Source organism: Pungitius pungitius, chromosome 15 (assembly GCF_949316345.1).
Source record: "Pungitius pungitius chromosome 15, fPunPun2.1, whole genome shotgun sequence".
NCBI classification, from domain to species: domain Eukaryota; kingdom Metazoa; phylum Chordata; class Actinopteri; order Perciformes; family Gasterosteidae; genus Pungitius; species Pungitius pungitius.
Window position 1 is genome coordinate 12,404,193 of NC_084914.1, and position 20,504 is coordinate 12,424,696.

At 45.1% G+C, this 20,504-nt stretch overlaps 1 protein-coding gene across 2 annotated transcripts; it reads right to left on the reverse strand.

Moving 5' to 3' along the window:
• Nucleotides 1–730: 730 nt before the first annotated feature.
• On the reverse strand, nucleotides 731–4,195 carry glula (glutamate-ammonia ligase (glutamine synthase) a). Of its 2 annotated transcripts, none has more exons than XM_037458681.2 (7): nucleotides 4,037–4,195; nucleotides 3,191–3,378; nucleotides 2,937–3,098; nucleotides 2,319–2,465; nucleotides 2,108–2,235; nucleotides 1,828–2,027; nucleotides 731–1,735 (listed from the first exon to the last, which is right to left on the reverse strand). In XM_037458681.2, exons 2-7 carry the CDS (start codon nucleotides 3,354–3,356, stop codon nucleotides 1,423–1,425), a joined length of 1,116 nt encoding a protein of 371 aa, XP_037314578.1. In that variant the 5' UTR covers nucleotides 3,357–3,378; nucleotides 4,037–4,195; the 3' UTR covers nucleotides 731–1,422. The 2 variants fall into 2 exon arrangements, with proteins under 2 accessions (XP_037314578.1, XP_037314580.1); XM_037458683.2 differs by having other exon boundaries at nucleotides 4,079–4,193.
• Between the last annotated feature and the right edge of the window lie 16,309 nt (nucleotides 4,196–20,504).

The following is a 20,504-nucleotide window of genomic DNA, read 5'->3' on the forward strand; positions in this document are numbered from 1 at the left end:
TGTTCTGAGCAGGCTGTAAAGCTTGGTGACATGACAGGAGCCAAAACTTTATGCTGAGCTATACAGGAGATTTGACATTAGCTCCACTTGGTACAAATACACCAGTTTGCCACAAATGTTTTGTTGCTTGAACGTAACTGTTGGAAAGGAAATTTAAATCGTGAAAATCACATACAGTTCCCATACAGCAGCCAAGCATACAATTATTTGCTTAGTCAGCCTGTTGGACTGGTCTGTTTTAGTAGATGCACACAACAGTGTAGGTGGGGCAGTTGGTGACGGCGCCTGTGGGGAAATAAGCTTCAGGCTGCATTTCCAAGGGTAGGATTTCCCACCAGTAAACCCACAGGTTTACCAGCAGACAGACAGCTCTACTTCCTCTTGCATTTGTCAAGGTTTATTAGGAGGAAAATGCTGTTGCCAAATGGTTGTTCAATTTGTATGAGTGTCTAGATGGCATTCGCGTGTCAGGCCATGTTTTCAGCAAAGTTAGCGCCACGATTTCATTTTCAGCGCTGCTCTCCAGACGAGCGGCCGCATAGCGTTGCATTCTATTAGCACGGAGCGGTCTGACTTTATCCAACTCAGTTAATCCCTAAACCGTATTAACGTTTCTCCTCGAGTCCAGTACATATGAAAGCCTTCTATTGATCAAATATAACCGCATTAGCCCTGCACTGTTTGGAAGCAGACCAGCATGAATGTTGAAGTCAAGAGCCAGACAACAGTGTTGTGGTAAAATAAAAGTTTTAAATGCATCAATAAAAAACACCACGTCCAGTAAACATGGTGTTGCCAAATCAGATACATTACAATATCGCTGTTAAAAGGATAAAACTCCTTGAGGAAATCTACAAATGGCATAATGACAAATCCACCACAATTGAACGACATACGTCTGGGTTCAGACATCTACAATGTGTACCGTACAAGTTGACCCAGGGTGCCAAAATCTGAGGACAAACATTGCCATTTAAAAATAGACACTTCATAAAGAATTAGTAAGATTGAAGACTGGGTCATTGACAAGGCAGGTCAACACTTTTTTTTTTTTAAACAGTACATCAACTAGTCAGATTTTTATTAAGTTACACATGCTATCCAGCCTTTAGCAGCATTATTCGCCAGGGTCCTGTGCGCTTTAGTTCATTTTAGTCAAACAAAGGGAAACATCTGGGCTATAAAACATTGTTACAAAAGTTGATCCCTTCTAAAGACATACCCTGCAATTACCAGCATACAACTATCAAGGACATCATTACTGTGTCATGTTTAAGTTGACCAGCCAACTTTAAGCCATTAAAATGCAGGTTAAAAGATCATCTCAGTGGGAGAAAGAAAAAAGAAAAAATACAGTACTAGCTTAAAGAAAAGAAAGGTCAGGATGACAGTGGGAGTTTGTAGTGTTGCCGAGTGGTGGATCTAGTAATCCGTGGGTTCATCTCCCTCCTCGCTCAGCAAACAGGTGCGGATCAGGGCCTCCGTCACGCCGTACGGGTCACAGTTGGCCGACGGACGCCGGTCCTCGAAGTAGCCTTTCTTCTCCTGCCCGACGTTGCGGGGAATGCGGATGCTGGCGCCGCGGTTGGCCACGCCCGCCGAGAACTCGTGGATGTTCGAGGTTTCGTGGTGGCCGGTGAGCCGGCGGGCGTTGTCGAGCCCCCCCTTGGGATCGTACGCGCGGATGTGGTAGCTGTGCCTCTTCCCGAGCTTCTCGATGGAATCCTCGATGGCTCTGGGGGGAGAAATGACACTCATCAGACATCAGTCATGGACGGCAAGGGAATCAAGAGTCGTCGGCTCTACTGGGATGCGTTAGTCACTCACTTTAAGCCGCCATCTTCCCTCATCTCTTTAGTGCTAAAGTTTGTATGGCAGCCAGCACCGTTCCAGTTGCCAGTGATGGGCTTGGGGTCAAATGAAGCAACAACGCCAAAATCTTCACAGACGCGATGGAGGATGAAGCGTGCCACCCAGAGATGATCCCCCATGCTGATCCCTTCACACGGTCCGACCTGGAACTCCCACTGAACACACAAGAAAGCAAAGTTACATTTTCCATCTCACTGCGGCGACGGTCCAAAAGGTCGAGTCACTCCATGGTTACCTGGGCCGGCATCACTTCTGCATTTGTGCCACAGATCTCGACTCCAGCGTACAGACAAGCCCTGTAATGGGCCTCCACTATGTCTCTGCCGTAGGCTTTGTCGGCCCCAACGCCACAGTAGTACGGACCTGAGAGTGAATACATCAATGAACAAACCATCCAGACAGGAATCCATGTTTTCCCATGCACACAAACTTAAAACTCTGCTTACCTTGAGGTCCAGGGAAGCCATTGGATGGCCAGCCAAAGGGGTGGCCGTCTGTGCCCAGAATGGTGTACTCCTGCTCCATGCCAAACCAGGGATGTTGGTCCTCCACCATCTCCATTATCTTGCTGCAGGTGATGCGAAGGTTGGTTTCTGCAATAAAGAGTCAGTCCAGTCAAATTTGAGTACGCGTGACATCGTAAGAAAGTTATGGATGAAAACATTATTTAGGGTTTGCATAATATGGGGAGCTTGACTGAGGTGTCCCATCACGTGCAGCCCAAACACTTTTTACAAGCCTCAACCTCCGTGGGAATGAATGCGCACACGCTAGTAAAGCATGTGCGTGCCCGTTCCTTTGAGTGCAACGTAGCCGGGCTCAGTTCCATATTTGCATAGTTGGAGGGGGACTTGTTTAATCCAACATAAGCACCAGGACACACACACACACCTATTTAATTGTCCACTAAGTGTGGCACCCACCTCGCTCACTCCCCCCCCCCCCCCCATATGAAGGAATTCGCTCCCCTCAGCCATTGCCAGTCGGATTCAAGCAAGCATACGCATTTCACATTCTCCTCTTATAGCGGGGCAGATGGTAAAGACCGTGAGCTGCTTTCTTACCTGCAGGCTTGCGGTTGTACTTGAGCACTTCACACAGGACCAGCTTGTTGGGGTCTTTGCGGAACGGATCCCTAAACATGGCACTAGGAATCAGGTACATGTCGCTGTTGGAGCCCTCCGCCTGGTTGGTACTGGAGCCATCGAAGTTCCACTCGGGGAGATCTAGGAGAGGAGGATGTCCAAATTACCACTTTGGGTATCCTTTTTTGGTAGTTTGAAGATTAAAAAAAAGAAAAGAAAAAAAAGCTGCTTACCTTCGATGCTTTTGGGTTCGGATTCCAGCGTCCTGGTTTTGCATCGGAGCCCCTCCCCGGTTCCGTCAATCCAGATGTACATGGCTTGGACTTTCCCCCCCTGGGGGAGCTCCATGTACTGCTGCTTGACGGTTTTACTCAACGTGGCGCTGTCGGACGTGGCCATCTTATATCCCACTATAAATCACCTGGGGACAAGAGCGAGGAATGAGGACACGGCGCGCTATGGGGCTCACGTTGCGTAACGGAGGGGTTTCTGTTTTGGGGGGGGGGGGGCGGGGGGAGGAGCCCCCATACAGTTAAAAAAGAGCTCCATTGTCTCCCCTTCTAGAACGAGGCAGGGGTGAAAAACGCATTGAGGATGGTAAAGAAGTCACATTTCACCCCCCCCCCCCCCCTATTCTGGGAAACAAAGAGAAACGAAACTTGCCCCCACATGTTCCCGGACAACGGACAGAGGTTCGATTTGTCGCCTCACAGAATGAGCCTCGGGCACATTACAAGGACACAAATGGACACAGTCTTAATATTTCCTGATGACTACACGCGGTCTCCCGTACGTGTGTATCCATGGTTACAACACGATGTAACATTACATCATCTTCTTCCTCGGTGTGGTCCACCGCCCAAGCGACAGACAACTTAAGAGCCGACTTAAAAACAACAACAACAACAACAACCGACGGAGCCTAAAGTCGGAGGCAGTGAATGCCCCGGTAAAAAGAGGTGTACAGCTACATCGTGGGGATCAATGAAACGTCAGTGAGAACGAGCAGCGCTCCCGCGCTAACGAGGAGAAGTTAAACTGTGGCGCGCGACAAACCGGAAACAAAGAAGCACATTTACCTGGAGAATCGAGGAAGTGGAAATATAAAGTAACCGACTGACCGGTCCAATGTCTTGTCGTGTGGTGTATCGTGAGTGTGTCTCTCATTCTGCGGTACCGGATCGGTGAGAAGTGGTCATTTATAATAGCAGGAACTGGGAAGCTGCCGCCCCGATTGGTTGGAAGGCGCGCGCAGAGACTCCCCGCCCCCCCCCCCCCCTCCTCCTCCTCCTCCTCCTCCCCGGGGTTACCTCTGCTGCGTGCTAACCGTGTGCCACTCCACCACGTGTGTGCCATCAGCGTAGCATTTAGAGGCGATGGAAGGAATTATAATCGGAATAAAAGTTTTTTTTAAAACGTGTTATCGATGCTGCGCTAAATCGACCAGGGGTTCACGATGTAACGCTTCGAACACCGCGAGCTCTCGTGCAACACGCCACCTGGCGGCGAAAAGCAGGCACGGCCCGTTCAATGTCGTTGGTTAGTTATGTAATCCCAGAAATATGGTCTGGTCCACTCCGGTTCAGTCCTGAATACACTAACACGCGTGAGCAAATGTGTAGAATGGTGTTTTTATGATGCTCAAAGAGGACAAAACAAACCATCTCCGTGGGCATGAATAAAGGATCTATCTATCGATCGATCTCACACTAACAATGCAGTGTTTAACTCGGATCCTTCTGATGTGAGATGTATGTAACATTAGTGGTTATTACAGGGATTATAATGTTTTGGTTTATTGATTGCAGAATCAACACACTTTTTTTCCTATATAATTGCCCAGTTTGTCTAGTGTAAAGAGGACTTTAGCCTCTATCATATGTATTATATTAGTATTATGTTAGGGGTTCATCTTTCAGCAAGACTATCTGCAGAGTGTCTGTACTTTCTTTTTGCCAGGGTGTGATTTAGTTCAACTAATAAATGACTGCCTTAGGTAAATGTATATTTCATCCAGCTTTTGCTGTCCCACCAGCTTGTTCATCTTGACCAATAATGTTATATTTTAAGTTTGTTTTGTAGCTTTAACAATATAAATCTTAAATGTCTGTTTTATCTGAAAGTAAACATGGTCAGACCAATGACTTATGTCTAAATAAGTGGTAACATTTTTTGGTCAAAAGTCTAATTCTAATATCAACCCATTTTGGACTGGATATGTAATTCAAAGCTGCTGGCCTTTGCTGGGCAGTACAGATCGGCCACAGATGAAACACAAAACATGAAATGTCTTAATAAGGTGTTGGGACGCCACGGACCTCAATGACAGTGTAAGCGCTAAAAGGATGAACACTGTTGTCAAATATACTCTCCCTCATTTTGTCCAAAATCTCCCGTAGGTCTGCAGCTGGGTGGAGATCTGCAGATGGGGGAGGCCATGGTTTATGAATCCCATTAAATCCCATTGACACTGTCATCCTGCAGGAGGACATTACCACCTGGGTTTAAGTGTATTTACCGTCTTCAGACAAACAGGATTGCTGAACTCTTTATGGAGTTTTTTTTGCTGAACTGGTCATAGGCTTCTTTTCCCATAACGCCCTTTGACATTGAGGCAATACGCTGGCTTCCATCCCTTAGATGGATGTAATGCCGGTGCGGCGCGTTGGCATGGCGGTACAGGTCGGTTGCTGCGGTTACCCACGACTAAGATGAGGAGACCGTATAGAAAAACCTCCCAGGACACACTGGCTGAGGCTCTTTAAGAGAACCTTCTTAGTCTAAAACGCCATGCTGCGCCATCTGAGCGTGTGGCAGGAGCTGGACGTGTCTTTGGAACTGCTTCTCAAAACGACAGCGCATGTCCCCACTCGAGCTCTGCAGAAGATTCTGGACAAGGATGTTGTTGCAGTGTATTTTCTTGTGTGTGTATGGTATGAGCCTCCGGCAGTGCCCTAGATTCAAACTAGTGTGCCAAGTGAATTCATCGACAACATTTTAGTCATTTCATTACCTCATTGAACTTCTATGCATGAGAGAAATAGCATTAGAGAATTACATTTAATAACTACGGAATCCAGTGTCCTACATCTGATAAGGTGCCCTTTAAACTTTGTTCTAATGTATTTTGGGTATCAGGTTGACAAAGGCGTAACATACTGTAACTGGTGATGGAAACGGCATCAGTTATACACCAAAAACATTGTATTACATCACAAAGCAATCCTCCCGAGCAGCTCTCTGCTGTTGTTTTGTTTCGTAGTTCGGTGGATGGACAGCACCACCTGATGGACCAGTGTCTCCTGAGCAGCAGATGAAGATGAGGAGGAAGAGGAGGAGGAGGAGGAGGATCAGTTTCAGGCTTGCTGAAGCAAAGCTGGACCATCAGACTAAAACCTCTGGAGGACCTGAGAGGAAGGTTGATTGGCCGTATATGAAGAACAAAAAGTATAGTTTTCAGTTTAATCATATTTAAAAAAATGTCTTCTTGGGCCATATGTTTGAAATCAATATCTTGATGTGGACGTCCAGAAACTCTAAATACCTCGTACGACCTCGCATAAAACGTTTTAATTTATTGTAAACTGACAGCTCTCAATAGAAAGAGGAGAAGGTTGTGTTCCCGATGGATGATGAAATCACAGCCCATGTTAAGTGACTTGTCGCTCGCAGACAGAAACATGTTGAGTTTTCACATCTTGGTCCCGTCACATTTGCCTGAAGACACCACGCAAGCTGCTGCAGCAGCCTGTCGTCGGGAGGGACGTGCCTCGCCATCTTATCCGGAAACGTGCACGCAGCTTGTGGAGAGTTTAGGATCCCTGACATCGAGCACGTCCAGAATGAGGTTATTTGGGGGGATACTTGGGTGCTGACAAAAGAACTGTCTGGTGAAGGCTTGCCCGACCCTTTTGTAGGAGTACACAAGAATCTTTAGATTTATTTCTCAAGGGTATATGTCTATCAAATTGTTCTCACTTTCAGCTTCCAGATGTGATGTCAGATATCTTTCTCATCGAACCGCATCTCAAATAAATGACATTTTTTTTCCTATGGCCTAAATCTTCACTTCATCTGCATTCTAAAAGTTAGCAGTGAATTTAAAAAAGTCCCAGTTGTTTGGATAAAAATAACATCACCAGGATAATTAGTGGTTCGTGTTGTTGAGGCCATTCTTTAACATAAAGCTGTGTCGACTCTCTGACACTGTTGACATTCACTTTGATATGAAGACACAAGTGAAGTGACTTGAAGTAGTCTCTGCATCTTGTTAATCTGCCCCCCTTCCCGCCTCATCATCCTCATTACCCGGACGCTGATAAACGTAGGAAAGCAAAGGAGTCCTCCGCCCCGGGGACAGGGCGCAGAGGATTGATTTCAAGTATCATGCAGCTTTTTCCAACACTGAAAAAAAGGACGACTGGACGAGGGAGGGCCCGCCACATCTACGTGGGCGGTGCCTCGTTCAACCTCTTTTCTGCGACACCCTCTGCAAACAGAGACCTTTTGATAGCATGGGCTAATGCAAAAAAAAATAAAAAATCAAGCAATTGCAAACGAGGATATCTGTTAAACCAGATACATCAAGAGAATGAGTAATGGACAATTGAAGCATTACTATTGTGATTTCAGTTGTGGCTTTTGGTTTTGGATGACATGACTTTAATGCAATTGTGCTGCACTTTTACTGTAATGACTTGAAGAATTCAACCATATATGAAATAAACAATTATATTTAATTACCAATTTATTGAAGTCAAGGATTCAATTCAATTCAGTGACTCAATATAGGCCTCATGTAAGGGAGTCTTCAAAAATATGAAAATCAATATTCAGGATCTTAAAACTTGCTAAAGACACTAACAGTAATGGTGAAAAATCAACCTTTTAAGCAACGTTTACTGTTTTGTGCGTTCATGTTCTCATAGAACCAAAAATTTTATTCCGTCCCCTTGTCACTTGTACACTTGTCACTATGTCGTTGCTTTGTCCCAGCAGTGATCTTCTCCACCCGTTCGGTATCAGCACTGAAACTGAACTGATGACGAGGAACGAGAGACCAAGAGGTGTCTCAACCTCTTCAAGTACAGTTTTTTCATTAATGCCATTATGAAATTCCATGGTTACAGTTTTCAGTCATAGCCATTGGTGCCATTAACAAATCCCTGACTCCATGTTCCCCTACAAAGACATCATTTCAGTTTTTACGTTTAGAAACAGAGAGCACCGTTATTGGTTCGGTACTTTATACTGGCAGAAATATTTAAGTTAAGATATTGGAATCTTTATTAAAAGAGTAAAAACATGGATACATTTGGCAACTGACTTACATGACAATGATTTGCAGGACGGTATAAACCACTGGAACTTAAATGGCCTGAAGGTAAAGTAAAAACACAAGGGTTACTTCTCTATTGTGAGCAGTAGATCGAGTAGAGCCGGGTAGATCAATGCATCGTTAAAAACAAAAGGAGTTTTATTAGTTTTTGTGAAGCACTTTTTTCCAGCAGAGGGCAGCAGCTACCAACACAGGACCTCCCCCGGCATGTTTAATAATGCATGTCCTCTCCTGTGCTACAATGCAAACTGGTTCGTCAAAATATATTACAAGGCCTCCATAGAGAGAGGCTACAGTGAGAGTGCACAGCGATGCTGTGTTTAGCAATGATGTCAATATAATATCTTGCAATATAGGAGATATTTAAAGTGGGAGAGGAAAATGAAGGATGTTTTCCACCATGTGATTCTCTCAGTGGATCTACGGTGGATAGCTGTACAAAATAATTGTATAGGAAAGAAGTTCTCCCCACAGTTAAAACCCCTTGGTTCGCAGCTTGGTTGAGCAGTGAAGCCAATGAACAGCCCTGTGCAGATCTTACGCCTTTCACCCGATCAACCTTCTAACAATTAGGCCCTAACACTTATCATATATCATATATCATCCTGTCCTCCACTAAACCACAGGATAAAACTCTACCTTAAAAACGAATAAGGCTGACGACGTACTTGTCGCTATTTCAATGCTCAGCATGTCCTCTGTGACTCATCGGTTCAGCTGTAAATCAGGCCAGGAGGAGCCTCGAGGGAGCGTGTTCCTCCAAAGCTCCTTCAAAACACTTTGTGCGGAGCATCAATAACCCAACACTTTGCAATAACACTTATTGGCATGGCAGCATGAAACACCATCGATTGTTTAAATGAAACTCAGCAGAAGCACTGAACGTTTCCTTGGTGTGACTCTCGCCTCGATCCTGTCTGCGGTATCGGCGAGGACGGAGGCAGAGCAGCGTGAGGCATCCCGGGTTATATTTAATCCAGCCGTGCTCTTCTTTGGGATAATAACTTTTTTGCTCCATTCCGGGACTTGTCTGTCATCTTGACATGGCAATATCTTCCAACTCCACTATTTCATAGTCAGTTTCATTTACTTCCAAATGCCATTTCACACCCTGCTGGCTTTAACTAGGTATTATACAGCGTGTGGGGAGTGTGCTGCAGATTGAATCGTGACAGAGACAACAACGTTTCTGGTGAAAAATAAGTGAATATTGTAAGTGGCAGACTACATAAAATGATTTTTTTGCTTCATTTTCTGGGAATGAATTGTGTGGTTGTCATCTTGTTCTCTCACATTCATCTGGAACGTCTGCAGCCTTTTTTTTGTTTTACAATTAATGCGCCTGTAAACCCTAGATTTTAAACGGAAATCTTTATGTTATGTTTTATTGTAGTAACTGGTTTACTACATGAATTCAATTTGGTTTATGGACTAATTCAACTCATATTTACCCTTAAATGAGCCCAATTTGTTTTCTTATTTAAGCATGAGGTCCAGTAAACCGTTAAAAATAAAAATCGTTCCCTTGTCATTGTATTGAGATTTATATAGGCTGTTGATGAGATATAATGCAAGCTGTCATCAGCTTTACCGTGTAGGCCAGCAGGATGCTGTGTAATCTGTCCCTCATTTCAGCCCCAGCTCCATATTGAATGGATCAATCTTCTCATCTAACTCTTGGCAAAACAGTTAATGGACATCTTTCCATAAGATGTCACTTCCTTTACGACTTTTTCAAAGCGTTGCGGTGGCTAATGTATTGCGTGTTCTCCTAATTTACAAAAAGTATTTTCACTCAATTAGCACTCAAGTGCAACATTCTGCGTGCTTACTCCGCACAGATACAAACCCGACCACGGAAAACTGGATCCGCGGATGTCATTGAACAGTTTATCGAACATCAAGAGACACGAATGTTATGGGCATTTAGTCATTAGTAGGTGGTCCTGCCCGGGGCTCGGTGGGTGAGCATGGCGTAGCTGCTGCTGCCACTGCCGCTGACATATCAGAGCTGTTTATTAAGAGCATGACAACTCTATCAAGCCCCATAAGCGGGCCCTCGTGCACAGGAGTTCTTTTGTTACTTTCGGGGAGGGTGTCATCAATCTTGCTGCCATGCTACTCTCTTGAGCTGCTGATGGCAAACACGATTCCTCCCTTTCTGCCTGGCCTCTTCCGCCTCGCAGTCTGGGATCAGGCGTGGTGAGGGGGATCGGGGAGATAGGAGGACTTTCCCCGAGAGTGCCTTTTCTTGACAGGCGACAGAGCGGACCGTTTGGACACCAGGGGTGGATATATGGGACTGTGTAATGAAAAGACGTTGACAGGACCTGCTTGCTTTGTAATGAAGGTCCTCTGGAGCTGTGAAGGGACACACACACACACACACACACACACACACACACACACACACACACACACACACACAGACACATCTTTCACGCTTTTGTCTCCTTGCCTTTCCCACAGAATCTATCTCAGCCATTCCAACCACAACAAAAAGGAGTAAGAGAAGCATCCCCGACAACAGCTCACAGTGTTAAACATTTACATGCAACAACGTGTGGTGAATTTCTAATGAAAGAGCAACTAAGTTGATTTACACCTGGGATTCGTAGCCAGGTCCTCTCCAGTTGGACGTTGTGCATCTCTCTCCTCTTCCTCGCCCTCTGTCAGTGCTTCTCAAGACTCACGGATATGGACTATGATGTATGTACTCCACTTTAGCATCGGCTGAGGTCACAGACTCCATAAATGTCTTAGACAAGTCTTATATTTTAATCTCTTTTTAGTGAGGGGATGTTGGACCGTTGCCCAATCAATACACAAGGCGACGGCCTTGCCAAGATATCTCGCGGTAGCGTTTCATTGTTCTGTCTGGGAGCTGGAATGTCAGGCGGAGCAGCGCCGCTCAAACTGCAGCTTAAATAGATCATTTTTTACGATCTAGACGCTTCTGACAATAATGAACGCTGCGAGCTCAGTCTGAAGAAGACTCTTGTCTGAGGAAGAGGGGGCCGACTGGCACCTGCAATCTCGTTTTTTCAACCCTCTCGAATCAAGTTCAATCTGTTTAATTCATCAGTCAACAATAGCACAAGAAAAAGGCGCAGAGAGAGAGGGGGAGCCGTGCTGCAGCCTTTTGTAAGCACACACAGCCAAAAATATCAAGACACTCTCTCACATTAACATTGCTAATTTGTTTGCCAATGGTCTCCAAGGCGCTGAATAACTGGCTGTGAGATATTGTTTGTTCAGGTGTTCCACATAATTGAATTCTGTATTCAAAATACTCTGTGTGAATGTTGAAAGAAAACCGAAAAGAGTCATGTACTCTGTGCTACATTTTCTTTGAAATGGAGCTATTGGTGTAGATTAATTCTGGTCCCCATTGCGCCTGGTGATGATTGCGGCACATTAATTATCTGGCTAATGTATAAAGCAAACGCGTTTGGAATTTCAAAACAAACCCGCTCGTGTTCACCCGTTTCCAATTAATGTCCTGTTGTTGAATTTCTCTTTGCGGACCCTGTTGGAAATGATATGGTTTCTATGCACATTGTAACCTTTTGAAACTCACAGATTGATTTCGGGGAGCCATTATTCTGTCGAAACGCTGCTTTTGTCAGCGCTCTACTTGGCGCTGCGTGCTGATAAGGCGGCTAATGTGTGTTGCGGCGTAGCTCGGCCCATGTGCACATGTGGAAGTGATATAGCGCCCAGCTAGATGCATGTGTTGACGGAGCCGGATGATGTGTTTGATTGTGGTTAGTTGTGAGGAGGCTCTCGCTCGGGTTTGATTCAGCTGCCCGGCGCTGACCTAATGCCTCGGCTCAATCCGTCACCTTGTCCTCCCCTTGACTCCTCACCCCGTGATCCTTCCCTCCCGCCCCAAAGGACTCAAGAAAAACAAACCAAGTGCTTAAAACCCTCCCTTTGCTCAAAGCCCTGTCTGCACGGAAATAACTTTTATTTGGACTGAATGCTGGTTGTTGTTTTAAAGGACTTAAAAAAAAAATATATATATATATCGGCTATATATAATAAACGGTTCAACGGAAATCTCTGCAGGTTAAATTAGCTGCTTGTGAAAAACGGTGTCACTCAACTCCATCTCAAGTTGCTAATCTGACTGTAAACAATGAGCACCACATGGAAAGTGAATAATAATAATAACAACTTTCGTTCTATATATCGCTTTATAGGTACCCAAAGGCGCTTTACAATGACAGACAAGAACAAAACCAGGCCAAAAAGAAAGAGAAACAAGCAGACAAAAAGAAACAGACTGAACACCAAGATAATAAAATAAACAAATAAAAAAGAACTGGAGAAAACTGCGTGGAGTGAACCTTGGCACGGATACCCACGTCCTACATCTGAACCTCAGAGGTGCAGCTCATTGACTCCGGCTGCTTCTCTGTTGCCGGTTTCCAGGCTTCGTCCAGCATGGTCCCACACGAGCACCTGGCAAAGAAGCGCTGAAGTGGTTTTCTCAGTGTCCACGATTTTATAAGGCTCCTCGTTCTATGTTTTTAATCTTCAAATTAATGTCACCCAGTTCCTTTAGTGATGAAGACCCTCACGTGTTTATCACCCTGAGATTGTGTGTGTGTGTGTGTGTGTGTGTGGGTTCAGCTCTCCGGTCTGATAATCAGTGACAGAGATGTTATAGGAGTGTGACAGAGTTCTATTTGCCATAACGGACATCTTCATCCAATCACTCTCCTTGTTTTTTTTTTTTTTTTTTTTTTTTTGCAACTTAGGGCTGGCATCTGTGGTGTTTCCGGGCGGATACACTGCAGCGGAGTGGGAATTCAGAGAATTCAGACAAGGCCACAGCAGCCCAGGCAGGTGGAAAGAACGAAGAGCTGTGCACAGAGGCAGCACAGGAAGAGAGGAGAGGGAAAGGAGGAGAACAAGAGAACAGAAAAGGGAGTCTGTTATTCGAAGTGTCTAGCAGACATGCTGTCGGATCCAGAGGTCAGAGGGCACGATTGTATCGACCGGTTTTATTTGCCAGTTATGAGTAAAAAAGAGACTGAAAGCAGGTTTGAACGGCAAAAATCTTGTGACGAGGAAAGCATTTCTAGTCACTAAATACAGTTTGCGCTAAAAGGAAAAAAAAATCAAGGCGAGAAACTCAATATGGTAAATATCTCAGTAAGAAGCAGATCACTATATAGATAAAATACACTAAACAGGTATGTCTTTAGTTGGCAGGTTTTGTTATTCAGCAGGAATCAACAGCTAATAAAGGCAAAAAGCTCTTCTCCACAGTCCATGCAACACGCTGAACTGCACTCCAGGTGAAAACAAAAAAAACAGCTCCTGTTAACAGATTTATTGAATGATTGAGTAACGTATTCTCGCTGTCCAATGGAAGCCATGCATTTCCATAATGTCAACTTTCCATGAATTCAGAAAAACAGGCTTGTTTTAAACCCTTTTTTTGCCAATCCACTTCATTCTATTTTTGGAGGGGGATTTAAGTCTCAAGAAGAAGAGAGAATCAAATCTGTGTGTTCACCTACACGCAAACAATGAATTGACTGTCTAAGCTTTTCATTATGTCCTCAATCAAAGCACAACCGTCACGCTCTGATAAAGGTCTCCCTGACCCAAAACTAAACATTAATTTGCTGTTTTATTTGCATCCTGAGCTTTTTGATTTTTTGTATTGATGCGTGACAGTCGAAAAAAATAGGAACAATATAATACAAATGTGATGTTGAAATGGGAATTTTTGGTTTTCTCTGACAAGAAATGAAGAATGTGACAGCAACTGTGTTGAGTTGTTGAATGATACATACATTACTTTCCTAAAAATACAGCGGCTCTGCTGCGAAGCGTGACGTGTTTTCAATCAGCACAAGAATATAATGCAGTGTTTTTTAGAGCATTCAGCTTAGGTCGAGTTACTTCAAGCTGGAAACTGCACATATGTTTCTGTCAATTTTGGAGAAGCACTATTTTCCCGAACAAACACTTATCGCTGGATACCGTGCTCCTGTATGCAAGTGACTTGTTAATAACATTCTTTAAATGTAACTGGAAGTGTTTGTGACACAGAGCACAAAGGGTGTCATGTGTTTCGCAGGCCTTTCAGTGGCCACTGGCCCACGACGCCTGACCCCTCCCTTTCTTTGTCACCGCCGGCGTTGCACTCCGTTCTCCCCCCCCCCTCCCCCATCTCCGTGGCAACCGGTGCTGCATGCTATTGTGTTGATGTTTGTCCACAGCTAAGGTGTCGCCCGTGTGTTTAATGGACCTCCCAGTCCGCTTCAGTGTCCGCTTGGGAGTCCCCCCCCGGCATGGAGCTGAGCGGCCGGGCCCTGCCACTGTTTGTCCCCGGGTGTCAGTGAGCGGAGGCGGGGTGGGGATGAGATAGGGCTGATAATGGCCGCTTTGTTCCTTTGCTAGATGTGTTGAGCCTTCGCTCGTGTGGACCAGGAGACGCCTGGTCAAACAGAGGCACACAAAGGCTCTGCAAACGGCCCGGCCGCGGCCCATTCTGCCAGCCCACCCCACCTTCTGCGGCCGCGCTGAGTTACTGCCCTCCCAACCTTTCACACATATAAAAGCACTCTCTCACTCAGTGGGGACACTGACATTTGCCTTTTGTTAGATACAAAGGATTTTTTTTAATTCTAGGATTTTTTTTTTATTCCTTCAGGTGATCACTGCGACGCCATACACACCATTAGAATCAGCATGGGGCCGCTCTTTTGAAGGGCACTCAATTTATTAACTCGTAAAAAGAAAAAGAAGCCACACGGGCATTACTCGATTCAGTCGAGCTTAAGTCACGATTGATGCTTTCCCTGCTGCCTTTGATGTTTAAGTATTGCATTTTGCTTTTAAGTTATTATTTCCCCTTGATGGATTGACAAAGTAGGCACAAAGCGTCCCTGATAGCCTCACCGGTGTTAGACAATGAGGGGAATTACTCTACATTATGGAGCTTTTAACATTTGCAGAAAAGACACATTGCTGCACGGAGAGCAGTCATGTTTTGTAGTTCCGAGGAGATAATGGGGGGAATTTAACAATCAATAACAGTAGGAACCTTTGGAATGCCAAGAATGAATCTCGAGAGCTAATGCGCCACATATTCTCATCTGCCGGCTGGTGTTTTAACCTCTTTAGCATAGCCCCTGGAGGAAATGGGGGATATGATTAGGAATTCGTTAGAGGGCTTCTATTTTTATGCTGATGACACACTTTCCTCTCCCGGGCTCCGCGATGTTGCTGGCTCTTGACTTTCTCGCTGTCTTTTCTAAAGTAGATCAGCTGTTTACCACCGTGTAGGAACGTGACATGAAGTTCACTGACTAAAGCAGCTGCAAGCAGAAGAGGTCTGATACCAGGAAACTCTGCTGTCATCTAAAAGCCATTCGCAGGCTTTTTCATCCCCGAAGACTGGCTTTTTTTTTTTTTTTTGTCATTCTTGCTCAATTTTCGTTTCACCAGTTGGACCTGCAGTCGTGCCACCTGCCTCCACTATTGACTGTGAGATACAGAAAAGGATGCAAAAAAACCCCCAAACGGCACAGTGGTGCCATACAATTTTTGTTGAAATCCGCCTTTTTTTTGTTGGTGGCATCATGTTTGGAGCAGATTACAGTGTGTCCACACATCCGCGCTCCCCAGGGTGCCTCTTCCACGGGTTCAGGTATTGTGACCAGGCTGGCGGGCTGGTGGCCCTGGGCCCTTGGCGCTTTCGGTTAGAAGAGAGGACACTGGCTGCGTTTGTTCCCCCCCTGAAAAGGGATTACAGGTCCTGACGGCCGTGATTAATCACCCGGAGGCAGACATCTGAATACGGCCGGGGAAAGGTTCAACTTTTTAATTCATCCCACACACAATCTATTCAAACCAGCTGTTGGCGCTCCTTTTTCCCTCATCTCCCTGCTCTTTCTTCTCAGTGACCATTGCTTTCCACTGTCTTTTTTTGCCCCATTTATGGCACACACAATTATCTGGGGAGAGTACTTATAATTGTGGGGGGCGCTTGGACGACGCTCGGTGCTCTATTTTTGTTGGAGATGGGCTCCTTTCTTCCTTGCGGGAGAATAGTTAATTGACTTTGTTAATGCTTTTGGGGATCAGTGATTTCTCAACAACAAATGACCTTTATGGAGCTCTGCGTCACACACTGTTTGTGTGTGTCCGTGTGTGTGTGTGTGTCAAAGCAAGTATGTAAGCCAACGTGCATTGCTTCAGTGCATGCGTGTGTGTGTGTGTGTGTGTGTGTTGATCCACTGTGACCTTTTCTTGTGTCAGGTGTGTTTGTGCAGTGGCAGAGAGATATTTCCCTCAAAGCCTCTTTTTCAAAACACTTCAAATTCATAAACATTTCCATGCCGCTAGTACGCTGACAGACAGCTGAATTCCTGTGTTTTGAATAAATTTCACATCTCACCATGTTCATATCCACTCATATGAGCAGGCCTTCTCATTAAGACTCAGCAGGTTATATGATGGTATTGCCGGAATCCCTGGAGCAAAATGAACAGGGACAGCTACACTGCTTAATGCAAGGTAACCTAGCAACAGATAGTGGGATGGCGGTGGAAACATACCCTCATATTTATGTTTACATGAGAGAATGATTTGTCTGTCAGGCTGATGGATCCTAATGTTCTTCTCTCCCCGGGGCTTTTCTTGTGCCGCACGCGGGCCTGACACTTACCCTGAAGGACAGGCACCACCTTCCCCAACACGCATGAATACTTAATACTGTTAGACTGCATTTATGCAAAGAATGGAAGCGGCACAAGACAAAAGAGAGGGGGGCTAAGATGCATCAAGAGCATGACACTGTATGCATCACGGACATGCGTGTGTGTGTGTGTGTGGGGGGGGGGGGGGGGAACGGGGAATCACAGAAGACATGAGGAAAGACACTTTGGCACGTTGTTTGATTTCTGCAGGTTATTCCTCATAATTACATGCAAGTTATCAGATTTTAGTTTAATGGACATCGTGACTGTTGACAACTGTGAAAATATAAACACAAGTCACTTCCAGTAAGTACGCTACATGGGCTGTGTGACTCGAAAGTGCGTCTTTACTGTATGTCCAGCTCCTCCAGGGACAGACTACGTCAACTCAATTAGCCTGGAACAGCCCGAGTAGCAGCACTACGGATTAGATTTCACTCTGCCTTGTTTACAAGGGAGAGCGACCCGCCGAATAATATCTATACGATTTGTGCTTTCAGAAATATGATGATGGTATCATAACGCGGAGCAGCAGATGTAAGCATCTCCCGTGTTGTGGTGTGGGGCAGCTGGCTGGGAGAGATATAAAAAAGCTGTTTTGTCAGTAGATAGGCATAATCCTGTTCATCCTGGGAACTTGTTTCCATAGTTACATCAATGTTGTAAAAGTGAGAAGATCAGGTATTCCAGCGAGTGATCCTTAACACGAGCTTTGCTCCTCTTACATTGATTTTCCTCCCACGTTGAAAGAAACAACAGACCCCTGCACACTGTGGAAGCAATGAAAGCGCAAAATGCATCAGATACGTATATAAAGAAAGGTAAAGGCGGTCTCGGCCGAACCCCCCCCCCCCTCCCCTGATCCTCTGTGGGTCAGGGAATGCTGTCAAAACTACAAACCACAAAGCATGACAGCAGCCGGGCTAAAAACTAATGGCTGTCTCTTAACGGTCGATGATCGTCGCGTTGTTAGCCACATTCTTATGTGTTCAAATGAAACGTCCTCAACAGCGCGCTGCTCGCCGTAATGCTAATGGCTCTGAGAAGAGAGTTAATCACTGCTGCGCTGTTAACCACATGCTCGCCTCTTGCTGCATGCTTGGTGTGTTCCAGGGGTTAGCAAAACACTGGCGTAACACATCATCGCTCTTTATGAGGCTGGGGCCTGCAAGAGAGAGAGGGGGCCCGCAGACGATGCTAAAAAGACGGTAATGACAGCCATTCACCGCAATCCAATTATGCAAAAGGGAGTCTAAACAATTCCATCATCCCCTAAATTAGATTGTCCTAACGAGATAAAGGCACCAATTAATCCTGAATTAATTTCTACAGCTCATTTTCCCCAGAAAACACTCTAATATGCAAATGCCAATGCAAGACAGAGAGGCATCATTCTGCAGCGGTTTACACCACCTCTGCATGTAGCCTTTTCTTTTTCAGTGAACTAATGGACTCAAGGCATATACTGTGAGGTCAAAATGACATATGTAACAGCACAGGTGCAGCACTGAAGAAAGCTTGTTGAAGAATATAGGTGAATTTGGTGTTTAGAGTTTTATTGACCTGATGGAGCACTTCAATAGATTCTTTATTGTGCCGCTAAAGTCAATGCATCTCATTTTAGGCATTTAGGTTTAATTGATTAAATGTAACAAGCTAAAAGGATCTAATTATTTCTGCGTGACTGGATAATTGTGATGGTGTCACAATGGCATATGGAATAAAAATGTGTTTGCTGCAAACTACACAAACCAGTAATACTCCAGATTGAAGAAAAAACTGCACTATTCTCAGCTTTGTCACAAATATATTACAGGCTTAGTTTGTGTTTTTAGAGTATTCATTTCTTTGTCCATTTTTCATCTCTTAGCGGTATTTTTACATCTCCTTGTGGTCATTCCATGTTTCTTTGTGTTCATCTTACATATCTGTCTAGGTGTTTTGCATAATTTGTAGTTGATTTGCATAGATACATGGTTGATTTTGTGACTATTTGAGTCCGTCTTACATTTGAATTTTGACTTTTTTTCTTGTTTATTTGTGTCTTTCATCTTTCTCTGTGTTGTGCGTTTCGTCCTAGCCATTTGGACTCCCTCTGTGGTTCTAAATCCATAAAAGAACAACTAATCTTTGACTTCATCTGAACGATTAGGGGTTTAAAACCTCAGAATTTGGAAAACAATGTTTTGATCATTTCAAAGTTGTTGAAGTTACCGAGAAATTCATGTGGACCACAGACAGACTAGAGGTTGCAAATTAGCCTGTAAACATGTCATTGCTTTGAAAACAAAGCAATTAAAATTTTTGTTCATCATAATCATCATTATCATTTTCGCACTCCTAATTGTCATGCTGCCAGCTGTCTCGAGTTGTTATAATTGAGTGATTTGACACATTTTCATAGTGCCTGAGAAGCAGCATCCACCTCTGGAGCAAACTGTTTAAAGTTGAAGCAGGACTTCTACTGAGTCATTATATGTGATCCATAATAGAATTTCTTTTTTTCTCCATTTTCAAACCATCTTTTAGTACCAAAATGATCCAAACATGCTGAAAAGGCCTCCTGGATCTATAAATTATCGTGGAAAATGTCCCTCTGAACGAGGGCTGGACCTTGAAGCGCAGCATTTCATCGATCGGCAGTGAGCTACTACCACCTGTGCACCCCCCAGTGATGATGACAGAAACAACCAGGCTGTCAGTTGCCAGGCAATATTCACAACCGCTGGCCCACATCAGCTAATTACCAGCAGAAATCACGTATTGACAGACGGGCCCATGCATATCGATCGGCCAGGGCTGCCACCTTCTAAATAACCAAACGCTAATGAATCATTTCCCTTTTGGGAGAGAGAGGGGGGGGGGGGGGGGGAGGGGGAGCATCAGCCTCCTGCTAGACATCATACCTGTATGTTCCCACAGCACATGAGGGGAGTGTACACACAAATCACAGCAAACTCTCCCCAGAACTCGGCTCCAACCTCTCTCTCCCCCTCTCTCTCCCTCCCTTTCTGTCTTATCTGTCTCCCTCCCCATCTTTCCCACCCCAGCCGTCCCTCTCTCTGTGCTGAGTGGCAGTTATTTTTCATCACGGCGAGCTGGTCTGGGCAGTAAATACCCCGCTCCTCAGACTGCGGACCCACGGTGACCCTGCAACCTCCGTGCCTCTGATGCCTCTCCCAAGGTCTCTCGTTCCAAGGCCCCCATGATGCAGCGCTCTGGTTGCAGCGCAGACCCTGTAATTCACCAGCCTGCTAGATCGCCTGCCAGGAGCTATTGATTTTTGTTTCCCCAATCTCCAGGAGAGAGGGAAAGAAAAGATTAAAAACACTTTGTCAGTTTGGTAGGGAATAAGAATTCTGCGCAGGGGGATACCTAGGAGGGCATGAGGTCAGGGCTGAGGTACTGTACGTCTTTATGACTTTAACTGTTTCCGCGCCACGGACGTCTCTGTCGGTGCACCTCGCCGACTCTTCGTCTCTC